This window comes from Dermacentor variabilis, chromosome 1 (assembly GCF_050947875.1).
Source record: "Dermacentor variabilis isolate Ectoservices chromosome 1, ASM5094787v1, whole genome shotgun sequence".
Classification (NCBI taxonomy): Eukaryota; Metazoa; Arthropoda; class Arachnida; order Ixodida; family Ixodidae; genus Dermacentor; species Dermacentor variabilis.
Genome location: NC_134568.1, coordinates 139976267 through 139989385, shown reverse-complemented (window position 1 = coordinate 139989385; position 13119 = coordinate 139976267). Strand labels below are relative to the sequence as shown.

At 42.9% G+C, this 13119-nt stretch overlaps 1 protein-coding gene across 3 annotated transcripts in view; it reads left to right on the top strand.

The window, feature by feature from the left end:
- Positions 1–13119, top strand: part of drosha (ribonuclease 3 drosha) — a 238139-nt gene that overhangs the window by 205563 nt on the left and 19457 nt on the right. For all 3 annotated transcript variants that reach the window (XM_075696237.1, XM_075696246.1, XM_075696229.1), the window contains 2 exons: positions 9658–9750; positions 10198–10250. In XM_075696237.1, coding sequence (XP_075552352.1) covers positions 9658–9750; positions 10198–10250 — 146 coding nt within the window. The remainder of the gene's footprint in view (positions 1–9657; positions 9751–10197; positions 10251–13119) is intronic.

The following is a 13119-nucleotide window of genomic DNA, read 5'->3' as shown; positions in this document are numbered from 1 at the left end:
GAGCGCCGGTTTGAGGCGGCGAGGTAATCAAAATGGCAGCAGTGGTGGCTTTGATTAATGCTGTTTTGGACCTGCGGTCACGGCAAAACGTCTGGAAAATCGGACGGCGAAAATGATACACTGACTCTATGGGGTACATGGTGGTGCCGCGAAGCCGTGCAAATTATCGGGAATCCGGAAAGTCGGTCATTGACTGTACACTGGCAACTCCAACCGACGCCAGAACATCAAAGACTATTCATTACGATTCTTGTCTGTTACTCGAGCCAGCATTACCGCGACTTTCGACCCTTTCAATAAAATTACAGCTAATTTTCCCTGATAGAGGCACAAATTCTCTGAGTTTTCCCGGAGTTTTTCTAGACTACTCAAAATTCCTGAGAATTCCCGGTTTTCCCGGTTGGTAGACACCCTGTATAAAGCACGTGCAAGCTGTAAGTATGATGAAGTTAAACAAAAGTGATAATTAGAATTAACAGCCCGTAATATATGTGTGCACAGTTGCAGTTCTTTAAATGCCTCGGCCGCTCATATTGACTAGTCTCAGGGTGGAACAATGTGGCTCATATGTGCAGATATGTATGTTTTTCTACATTTTGAGATTATTTCATATCAGCGATGCGCCGTTTCGACAATATCCGAAGCTAACAGCGATTTGAAGCTGTAGATGTAGATGCAAACAAATGCACCCTTTTGGCAAATCTTAGGTGGAAGGCTGCACTCAAAGGCTTCTTGAATATGCGAAATGTTTATTGAATGTGTAAAAGGAATACAAAAAGCAATGTGCAAGCCAATGTGCATCAGCGACAAAAAACTCCAAGGCAGCCACGTACGCAGACGGAACTCAATGTGCCTTTATCGGCCGTACTGTTAGCAAAACAGTGCACTGAGGCCTGTTCACCCAGTAGTAAACGAGTGAACAGCATGCTGCCTTAGAAAAACCATTAATAATTAATCGTAATCCACGGAACGCACAATCGATGCACACTCAACATGGGCAAAGGTACACAAATCAATCAGCGAAATGCCCAGCACATTTCCAAAACGTTTCCAGTGGTGTGCACCAGAGGGCAGCGCAGGAATATGCAAAAGGCGGATTAGAAGGAAATTGAAGAGCACATCTTACATGGGATTGAAAGGTGTAGTACAGCATGGGTGACTCCAACTTGTGCTTACTAGTACATAAACTGTAAATTGGTGATGTGTTCATACAGCTCAAAAGAGTTGAACCATTAATACACCACCTATGAATACCCTCAAAAAGGGTTTACTTTCTATTTAAATGTGCAAGACATGTTGGAAAAAAGCATAATCAACAAAAAGAAAAATTATTTTGTACAAACTTTTTCAGCAGTGGCAGGGGAAACCACAGGTAGAAAACTGGAAGCGGGCTTCACCCCAGGCTTTTTTGGGAGTTGTACAGACAGCTTTCATTGTATATGACCAATAGGTGTACATTTCATTTGCTTTGCATCACACGTGCTATACCATTGCAACCGGTTATCTTGCGTCAGGATTTAGGCTTATGAGCATTCAGTGGCCGGTCGTACATTGCTGATGCCTCTTATTTCACTTGTAATGTTTCCCTGGCTGCTTTCCCCGCAGGGGCGTCTGCGTCAGCAGGCGTTTGGTGTGTTGCGACATCACGTACCCGAGCACATGAGGGTCAGACCCTCCCGCGTGGAGCCGTGCGGGGCTTAGTCGTGTCTGGGGAAAGGGGGATCCTGGCAGTTGAGCTGAGGCTGGGTGTTCAGACCTTTAAGGCCCCCCGGCAGATGCAACCCCTTTGGCCTCTGCTTCACATAGACGGCACCCCTGGACTGACCCACCCGGGGGAAATCGGTAGTTGCCTTTTCCTGTCTCTCTCTCACTCCAACCTTCGTCTTTCTCTCACTTTCCACCTTTCCTGTCTTCTCCTGGCTTCCCTTTACTTCCAGTTTTTCCGGGCAGCAAGGGTTAACCTTGTGTGAATAACCCACCTAGGTTATTTCATATTTGGTTATAGTGATAATGTACAGCTGGCGTTTGCCGGACCTGTTTTTACAGTTCTTGTAGCGTACCCTTGTAGGGCTCCACGGTGGGTGTTTGGCGTTATTGCCGAAAACTACACATTCCTCTATGGATAGTTCCTTCCCTCCACTCCCTGATCGCCCTCAGAAAAGAGGGCGCACCGATGAAGTTTCCGTTTTTTTGGTCGGCAAAAAGAATCCTTCCCCCGTTTCCATGTCATTCATTCTGAAAAACCGGATAAACCAGTTCGAACAATTTCATCCTTCCTTGTTTCCAAGCTATTGACTGAAGTGTTTGGTGCAGGTTATAAGGCGTCGAGGATGGCAAGCGGTGATCTCCTCTTGGAACTCCGCGATCAGAAACAGTATGAGAAATTGTCAAAACTAGTGTCATTTGGGGAAACCCAAGTAATTGTAACCCCGCACCGTACGATGAACACAAGCCACGGTGTTGTCACGGACGATGACTTTCTGGAGCTCACTGAGGCTGAACTCTTGGAGGGCTTCAGTGACCAGAATGTTATCAATGTCAAAAGAATCAAGATGAGGTGTGACAGCAAAGAAATGAAAACCAAGCACCTGATACTCACATTTGGCTCTAGTGTTCTGCCCGAGTCTGTAGAGCCTGTGTACATCACGCTTTGTGTTAGGCCATATGTGCCAAACCCCCTCAGATGTTTCAAATGCCAACGTTTCGGCCGCAGTTCACAAAGTCGCCGTGGCCACCAAACTTGTGCGAAATGCAGTGCCTATGAACATACCTCTGACTCTTGCGAGAACACTCTCCACCGTATAAACTGTGATGGGGAGCATGCCGCGTACTCACGGTCGTGCCCATCTTGGAAAAAAGAAATTGTCACAATCAAAATCAAAGAAAATATATCTTTCAAGGAGGCACGTAGGCAGGTGTCATACCTGCAGAAGAGCAGCTTTGCTGATGTCGCGCGTCAGGGGGCAGCGCCACAACGGCCGCCGGCAGTTGTGGCGTCTTTACATCCCCTGAGACACATCTTTGTGTCTTTACATCCCCACCATTAAAATAAGAGAAAGAACAACATCACCATGGTTTAATGTATCCCTCAAACAACTAAACAATAAGAAGAAACGGTTGTTTCGGCAAGCCAAACTATCTAATTCTTCTTGCACATGGCAAAAGTATTACGCAGTCGAGAAAGAATATGACAAGTTAACCTCTCAAACTAAACACAAGTTTCTTTCTACCACTTTACCAGCTATGCTACAAACTAACCCGAAGCGATTTTGGAAAACTATTAATCCTAATCAGCGGAATGAGATATCACTTATCAATAGCTCCGGACTCCCGATCCCTGAGACTGAGGCTGCGGATCTTCTTAACAGAACATTTAGTTCAGTTTTTACTAATGAATTACTTGATGGCTTGCCCGATCCACCATACTTCGCATATCCGCTCATGCAAAATATCACATTCGATCCCATCAGCATTGTCAAAGTAATTGAATCATTGAAGAACTCGTCATCTACAGCAGTAGACGGTATCAATGCCAAAGTTCTAAAAAATACTAAACATGTGTGTAGCCTGTTTTTATCACTCATATTCCAGGAATCGCTTAACAGCGCTTCAATTCCACATGACTGGCAGGTGGGCAAGGTCATCCCAGTCTTCAAGAAAGGAAGCCGATCATCACCGAGTAACTACCGCCCTATTTCCATAACAAGCGTGTCTTGTAAAATAATGGAACATATTTTATACTCGCATATTGCTAACTTCCTAACATCCGTCAATTTTTTTCACCCAAGTCAACACGGTTTCCGCAAAAATTATTCCTGTGACACTCAACTTGCTCTTTTCTTGCACGACTTACATTTAAACCTAGATCGTAACATCCCGACTGACACAATATTTTTAGATTTCGAAAAAGCATTCGATAAGGTCCCTCATGGTCGTCTCTTAATAAAGTTATCCCGTCTTCACATTCATCCTTGTGTTCTAAGCTGGATTCGACGGTTTTTAACTAACCGTAAGCAATTCGTATACGCTAACTCACACTCTTCATCCTTAACACCCGTGCTTTCAGGCGTACCTCAAGGTACCGTACTTGGTCCCCTCCTTTTCTTAATTTACATCAATGACCTACCTTGTAATATTTCTTCTCATATCTGACTCTTCGCTGATGATTGTGTGGTTTACCGAGCAGTTACTAACCCCAGCGACCATTTGGCGTTACAAAATGACCTATCGCGCATACAAAACTGGTGTACCACTTGGCTCATGTCATTAAATGTAGCTAAAACCGTGTTAATGTCTATTCATCGTCGTCATAACTACGTTATCCCTAATTATAGCATCAATAACACGCAGATTGCAACAACGGATTCATTCAAATATCTTGGTGTGTACATCTCGCGTGACTTAACTTGGACCTGTCATGTTAACCACATAATAAACTCTGCTAATCGTACTCTAGGTTATCTATGCCGTAACCTCTTCCTCGCTCCTCCCTCTATTAAACAACTTGCTTTTCTAACCTTTGTGCGGCCTAAGCTGGAGTATGCCGAAGCTATTTTTGACCCCCACCACAATAACCTTATTAAAGCCCTCGAGTCGGTTCAGAACCGCGCGACACGATTTATCCTGTCAACTTATTCATACAATACAAGCATCTCGGCACTAAAAGCCCAAATAAACCTACCCTCTCTAGCCTCACGCCGTAGAATAGCCCGTCTTAATCTTTTTCATAAATTCTTTCATTCCTTGCCTTTTGACAACCCGTACATAAAAAGAGCACATCGCATTGCCCGCACCAGTCACTCTAATACAGTATATCCCCCACAAGCCCATACCGTTACTTTTCAGCCATCATTTTTTCTGCGCACAACACGAGACTAGAATGGCCTGCCCTCCGAAGTTGCCACTATCATCGACCCACTTGCATTCAAGCGACTCATCGGAAATATCCCTTTGTAATTTGTAGTATCTCTTTGTCACTAACTCCCCACTCCCTCATGTAATGTCTCAACAGAGACCTTTGAGGAAATAAATAAATAGGCAGTGACGCCATCCGGCCCCCCGGCAGCTACAGCTTGTACTGTTCTGCCACCCAAGAAGAAGGGACCATCGACGTCTGGGCAGGTGGTCTCAAAGGCCTTGTCTAACGTGCCAAGGCCTTCACGTCAAACACAGCGCTTGGAAGCGCTGTCTAGTGCCTCGCAAGAGGCGATGGACGCAAAAACCAGCCAGACAGTGCCACCAGTGCCTAAAGAGCGGCGAGCCTTTTTCGACCGTTCCAAAAAAGACAAAACTCGTGTCACGAGGCTTCCAAAGGGCCTGTGAGCTAATCCTCGTCTCTTAAGCACACAGCATGCAACACGTTTTATATAATGGAGACACAAATACTACAATGGAATGTTAGAGGACTTATTCACAACCTAGACGATATTACAGAACTTCTACACAAGTATCATCCAAAGTTGCTGTGTGTTCAAGAGGCACATCTGAAACCCACATACACAAATTCCTTCTTCAATACACAATCTATCGTAAAGACCGCAACGAGGCTAATGCCTCTGGTGGTGTTGCAATAGTTGTGGATAAGTCTGTAGCTTGTCAACAGATCACCCTTCAGACGCCCCTTGAGGCATTGTCAGTTCGGGCAATTCTTTTAACAAACTGATGACTGTCTGCTCTATATACATACCTCCTAACTATCATCTGAGAAAAACCGATTTCTATAACCTAATTAATCAGCCTCCTGACCCCTACATACTTGTAGGTGATTTTAATGCCCACAACACGATATGGGGAGATTCGCGATGTGACGCGAGAGGACGATTGATTGGAAATTTTCTTGTGACCTCTAGTGGGCCTGCCTTTTCATTAAGAAGGAGCCGACCTATTATAGCATACAACACAACTCATATTCATCGATAGATCTAGCAGTAGGCTCTGCTTCTCTTCTGCCTCATCTGGAATGGAATGTGACCAATAATCCTTTTGGAAGTGACCACTTCCCTGTAACTTTAAACTTAATAACGCAGCATGACAACCGTCCCCGTGTTCCCATTTGGAAATTAGCATCGGCTGACTGGAAGCATTTTAAAGAATCAACTCATTTAACACCAGATTTTATAAGCAATTTTAGTATAGATGATGCTGTCGCATATTTTACCGCTTTTATTTGTGATGGTGCCGAAAAGTTCATCCCACAAACCAATGGTGGCTCACTTAAAACATGTGTTCCCTGGTGGAATGAAGACTGTAGAGATGCGCAAAAGAGGCAGAATAAGGCATGGGGCATATTGCACATATCGTTGAATACAGAAAATCTAATTGAATTTAAACACACAAAATCGCAAGGAAGGCGGATACGACGCCAAGCAAAGAGAGAAAGCTGGGAGAAGTTCCTCTCAGGTATAAGTTCATACACACAGGAGGCGAAAGTTTGGAATGGTGTAAGGAGGCTAAAAGGGGGCAGCAAATAAATTCGTTGCCTCTGGTGAACGATCAAGGGAATACCTTAAAAGAGCAGGCAGACTTTCTTGGGGAGCACTTTGAGCGTGTATCGAGCTCAATCCACTATTCTCAATCCTTTCTTAAGCACAAAGAAATAGAAGAACGTAGGCCAATCATACGTAATTGCAGACGGAATGAACTGTATAACCGGTTTGAAGTAGTAAAGGCAAGGCGCAGAAGACCAGGACTCAAGAAGAAGAACACAAACGACAGGACCGGCGCCGTTGTCGTTTGTGTTCTTCTTCTTGAGTCCTGGTCTTCTGCGCCTTGCCTTTACTACTTCAAGAATGAACCAACTAGCCCAAGCAAGAGTTTTACTTGTGTATAACCGGCCTTTCAGTATTGCCAAGTTGAGAGCTGCCTTGAACACATGCAAGAGCTCTGCACCGGGACCTGACAGAGTCATGTATGACATGATCAGAAACTTACATACTGACACACAGGGTACACTACTCTCAATTTTCAACACTATTTGGGCCGCGGGATACCTTCCATCCACATGGAAAGAAGCGATTGTGGTCCCTGTTCTGAAGCAGGGTAAAGACCCTTCCTTGGTGGCAAGTTATCATCCGATAGCACTTACAAATTGTCTGTGTAATCTTTTTGAAGAAATGATTAATCGCAGACTCATACATTTCCTTGAATTCAACAATATACTTAATCCTTATCAGTGTGGCTTCAGAGAAGGGCGGTCGACAACAGACCATCTTGTGCGCATTGAAGGATATACCTGTGATGCATTTGCACATAAACAGTTTTTCTTATCAATATTCCTCAATATGGAGAAGGTATATGACACAACATGGCATTACGGGATCTTGCGAGACTTGTTGGGAATGGGCATCTGTGGAAATATGCTGAAAATAATGGAAAGCTATTGGTTGAATTGTATCTTCCGCATGAAAATCGGCAGTGTATTATCGCGACCTTTTATACAAGAAACTGGTGTACCCCAGGGAGGTGTACTCAGTTGCACACTCTTTATCGTTAAGATGAACACACTTCGTACTTCACTACCACCGGCCATATTTTATTCCGTCTACGTAGACGATATACAAATAGTTTTCAAATCCTGAAACCTTACAGTGTGAGAGACAGGTACAGCAGGGCTTAAACAAGGTGTCGAAGTGGGCTGAGCAAAATGGATTTAAAATCAACTCCCAAAAAATTTCTTGTGTTCTCTTTACAAGAAAGAGAGGCCTGGTTCCAGATCCTTGTGTAGAACTGGGCGGACAACAAATTCCTGTCAACAAAGAGCGCAAATTTCTAGGTGTTGTACTTGACTCCAGGCTTACTTTCATTTCACACATAAAATGTCTTAAAGCAAAATGTCTAAAAACAATGAACTTCATTCAAATCCTATCCCACATAACATGGGGTAGCGACAGGAAGTGTTTACTGAACCTTTACAGGAGCCTAGTTCGATCTCAATTAGACTATGGTGCCGTAGTGTCACTCTGCTGCCCTGAGCGCACTAAAGACGTTAGACCCCGTTCACCATCTGGATATCCGCCTGGCCACTGGCACATTTAGAACAAGCCCTGTCGAAAGTCTATACGTCGAGTCAGATGCGTGGTCACTCTGTTTTCAGAGAACATACATCAGCTTCACTTATTTTCTCCAAGTGCGCTCTAATAAGGAACATCCGTGTTTCACAACCGTTAATGACTTGACGTGTGAAACACTTTTTCGTAATAGACCCTCTGTGAGACTTCCTTTGTCACTGCATGCAAGAGAACTTAGCGAGGAAATGGATAGTCCCAGTTCTCGAACATCGCCTAATGCCTCCAGTTAAGCTATTACCGCCCTGTGAGTGGCAAGTGATAGACTGTAATGCATCCTTTGTAGAGGTCACAAAGCACGCACCTGACTTCGAAATCACAATGCATTTCTGTGAACTTCAATTGAAGTACTCCTGCTCCGAATTCTACAGAGACGCGTCAAAATCACATGCTGGTGCATCTTATGCTGCTGTTGGTCCCTCTTTTTCTAAATCTGTCATATTGAACCCGCAAACAAGTATCTTCACTGCTGAAACCTATGCAGTACTGTCTGCAGTAAAACATGAATAAATTAAAACTCGACAGAGCAATAGTATTCAGACTCGTTAAGTCTTGTAAAAGTGTTAATTTCTTTACAAAAGCATACAAATCCTGTTTTCATTGAACTTTACTCACTCTTATGCAATACTTATATATCACATAGACATGTAGTAATATGCTGGGTACCTGGCCATAGAGGTATTTAGGGTAATGTACTAGCTGATAAAATGGCCACATCACTCACATCACTAGCTATTATTCCTATGGATGCTGTCCCTGTCACAGATCTGAAGCCTTTTTTAAGAAAGAAACTGTGAAAACACTGGCAATGCATGTGGAACGCAGAAATAAATAATAAACTGCACGTTATAAAGCCACAGTTAAGTTTTTGGCCCTCCCCAGCAAAATCACGGCAAACAGATGTCCTATTCTGTCGTCTCAGAATAGGGCACACATTTGGTAACCACAATTTTCTGCTTACTGGAAATGAACCTCCAACCTGTGGTCGATGTGGTGAGAGGCTGACCATCCTCCACGTCCTCTTGCAGTGTCAGAAAGCTGAATCTGAGAGGAAAACACTTTCCTCTTGCATATAATTATTGCTTCCCTCTTCACCCGGCTATGCTTCTTGGTAAAGAACCATTTTTTAACACCAAAGCAGTCCTCAATTTCTTAAATGACATTGTCCTACATGTTATAAGCCCATTAAATTCGTAACGCATCCTCTTTCCAGAGGATGCCGTTGTGATAGTTGTTTTGCATAGCACATGCCTCCTGGCTCTTGTGTCTCAAGGGCTCTAACGAGGCAGTGGTGCTCTAGTCAATTTTAGCATCTTACATATTTTGTATATCGTATCATTATTTCGCAAAGCACTTTAATGCTCATGGTACACATCGTTTGTCATCGCCATAATCTTATTACACATAGACTTTAGGCACTTTAGAGCGACCATTTTTAAGGCCCCTTTACAGCCACGTCACATCAATTTCACAGAAGTCATAACTACACTGCAAACTCATTAACACTAGCTTGGCGCTCTTTGGCCATACCTGGCCGTTGCACCACTATGCACCACATGTTCACTCATTCATTCCCTGGCTGCTTTACTTCCAGAGTGATTGAGTGTAAGGGACCAACCAATACGAGGGTGTACACGGTGGCAGTGTACTTTAGGAGAAAAAGGCTTGCCACAGGATCTGGTCACAGGTGAGCTTTTGGTTTTCTTGTCTGTGGCCTTCTTGAATTTCCGTGTACTTGTCTTTTTATTGCATCCAACACACCTAAGTTCTTTCCTTTATGTTTACACATTTCCCATTTTGAAATTATGAAGAGTATTGTTGCACTTGATGGTGGCATGCTTACCCCTACTAGTTTTCTTTTGATAAGCAATAAAGTAATTTTTCTTTAAAACAGACGTGAAGGGCTCTTGAAAGTTTAGCTGAATGGGAATGTATTGAATTCATAGGGAACCTAAAAAAAGTCTCTGGGAGCTCATCAGAGAATTCATTGCAAAAGACTACTGTAGTAACCATCACACTGTCATGATGGCCCAGAAAACCACCAACGGGCCCAGAAAACAACCCTACTCAATAATTTATAGTTATTTTAGCTATCATAACGATGAGAGAGGATGTGAACTTTTATTTCTTTCAGCATCCAACAAGCAGAGATGGCTGCTGCCTCAAAAGCTCTGGAAGCATCCAAAGGTATCTATCTGTACCCGTGATGGTGTATCTCTACCCTTCTTTTATAGTACATACTCCCTGCAAAGTCTGCGACTTCATAGTGCTATTTTAGCATTTGTTGCATCGCAGTTTTATTTACTGTTCTGACTTGAAGTGTCTTAAAAGGACACTAAAGGCAAATGCTAAGGGGGGAAGAGGTGGTTAGAAACATTTATTAATTTTTTGACTAAATTTAATGAAAATTGTCACCCAGACAAAGTTTTTCATGCTGATTTCAAAACTGTAATTACCTTTTAGGTTGACTGAGTGGTTCCAGATATAATTAAAATAATCACCTATTGTTTATTGGAACAATTGTAAGAAGAGTATCAGCCAGAATGTTTATAAAGACATATGGCTGGATAGTAGAAAGTGTAAGCAACACAACTGCAGGTCTACTTTTTTATATTGCAGGTATTGCCAATTTTACAGCAATTTGAAGTTCGATCTCCAGACATGGCAATTACATAGTCCAATTAGTAGCCAGATTTTAAAATTTAAAAAAGCGAAATTAAAGAATCTGCACCTAGCATTGGGTAGTACACACATGTAGCTACATGCCGCTGTTAAAATTATGATTCTATGTACCTTGAAGACCTAGATAGCACTTCGGCAAGTTTTTTAAAAAAATGAGATTCTAAGAAAACTTGAAAAAACAAAGTAAGCTTATTCTTATAACAGAACACCGGAAAATATTTGGATATATACAAAAGCTATTGCATTAGTAGCCTCTAGGAATGTAGTCTGTCTGGCTAGTGTCACTACGTTGATGCCTTCTGAGCACCCGCTGCAAGTTTTCAGCACACACATGCTCAGCAGACGTAGCCAGCTTGTTTGCCTCGACAGCGATGTCGTAAACGCCATCTAGCAGTTCCGATTTTCAGTCAGTAGCAGGAGTTGACGCTAATGCTTGAAGTTTTCTTTGAGCTTCACTGTCACTACACCGCAAAAATTCCGGCTGCAGAATAGTAGCGTCGTGCCGAAATGTCTATGAAACGCGACTGTTGTCAGGAGTGCTTCGAGGGACTAGGCCTACACGACATAGAGACCTCTGGCGTCGCTCGACTGTGGAAGCGGGCGGGCTAAATATAATCCGACGTAGCGTCACCGCGCGCTCACATTATGTCATGTTGGCGAGAACAACAGCGTCTATTAGCGACGAGAATTTGGAGTGGCGCATCTTGCGAGTGACGTCACAGCCAGGAAGCTGCCCGCTCCGGCTCGCTCAGCTGCGGCGCGCACTTGTTCCGTTCGTGTATGCTTGGGGCATGGGTGGCATGAGCCATACTTACTGAAGGATATGTCGGCTTTTTTCTGCTGCAATCCGTGAACCACAGTTTCTTCTTCAAAAGCGTGTGAGTCGAGAAAATTTGTGGTTTGTATATTGCAAGCTATGTTGTGTTCAAGGGGTCTACTAGTTTTGCAATGGATATATGTGCCTTCTCTGTCCATAAATTTTGTGTAAAAAGAATGTCTGCAAATTTGACATGCGAAGTGTGTATGATTTCTTAGTACTTAGCTATGAGAGATGTTGCATTTTACATGGAAGAAAAATCTCAGTAATTGGTGTTAGAAAGACACTGCCCTTGCGAAGCTGTCATGATGATTCTTATTACTCTGCTGAGTTGTTCTACTCAAATGTGGCCACTTTATTAATGCGTAAAAGAAAGAGTTAGGCGCGCATGTTATATGAAAATGTTTGCTGTTACTTTCACCCGCTCTGTGAAACACGCCTCCATAAAACGAATTGCTCATGGCTACTAACATGACGGCACATCATGTAGAGTGTTTACATAGTTAAGTCACAAATACCATAGTAGCAATCTCCTGAAAGAAAAGTTTTGCAGTTAAGATCGAGACCTAACCAATTGCAAGTGAGAAAATATTTCATGGTGGCCCTCCATAGCCTTTATCGACTATATGGCACACTCCTCACCCAATGGTAGCAACTGATTGTCGTTATGACGAGGCACGCATTGTCCGCGAAACCCACAAGTTCATTACAACTTCGAATTGAAACCATGAAGCAGTTTTTTACAGCACCAATTACAATGCCTAAAGTATACTCGAGGTACAACAGTGCAGCTTAGGCTGCCTAGAAAAGCAAAATTCAAACACCTTCGGCCTCACCATGTCTCGATCCAGCATTGTTTAATTATACAAACAGAGAACTATCGGCTTCGTCGGTGCGTAAAAGAGTACCTCGCAAAGCTTCATAAGAAAGACACCACAAGCCTTACATATTTCACTTGATTTTTGACCCTCCATCGGGGAATTATATCTTCAATATGTCCCATACTACTTATGATCTGGCTGCAGCCATACGGTCCAAAAGGCATATTTCACTAAAAAATTTGGGCTGAGCAGCCTGTGTCAGTTCGCCAAAAAGATTCGTCATGTATATTCCTCAAGCAGCAAGCACCAGTAAATTGCTCAACTGAGTTGAATGTGTAGCATGGAAAAGGGAATATATATTGGTACATTCCTTTTTGTATTCTGCAAACAGCTGTAAGCCTCAGTTAGATTTCATTCAAATTACTGCCACTTAAAATAAACACCTGAAGAACCACCTAATTTTGAGAAGCAGTTAAGAAGCAAGTGGTGCTGGTAGAATCTAAACTGCAGTATTAGTTAAGTCCTTGTGTTAATGCCGAACGTTTCTGTGAAGAAATGCAAAAATTCAATATTATACCATGGAATACTCGTCGTGAGCAAACCTGTTTTAGCAGATTAAAATCAAGGTAACTGTTTGTTGTAGAAGTCATATATAGCCAGCATTTGTGACATAGCTCTTGCACCACGGCAGGTATGGTATCATAGCTGGATTCTTATATGCTATGTTTTTGCGGTT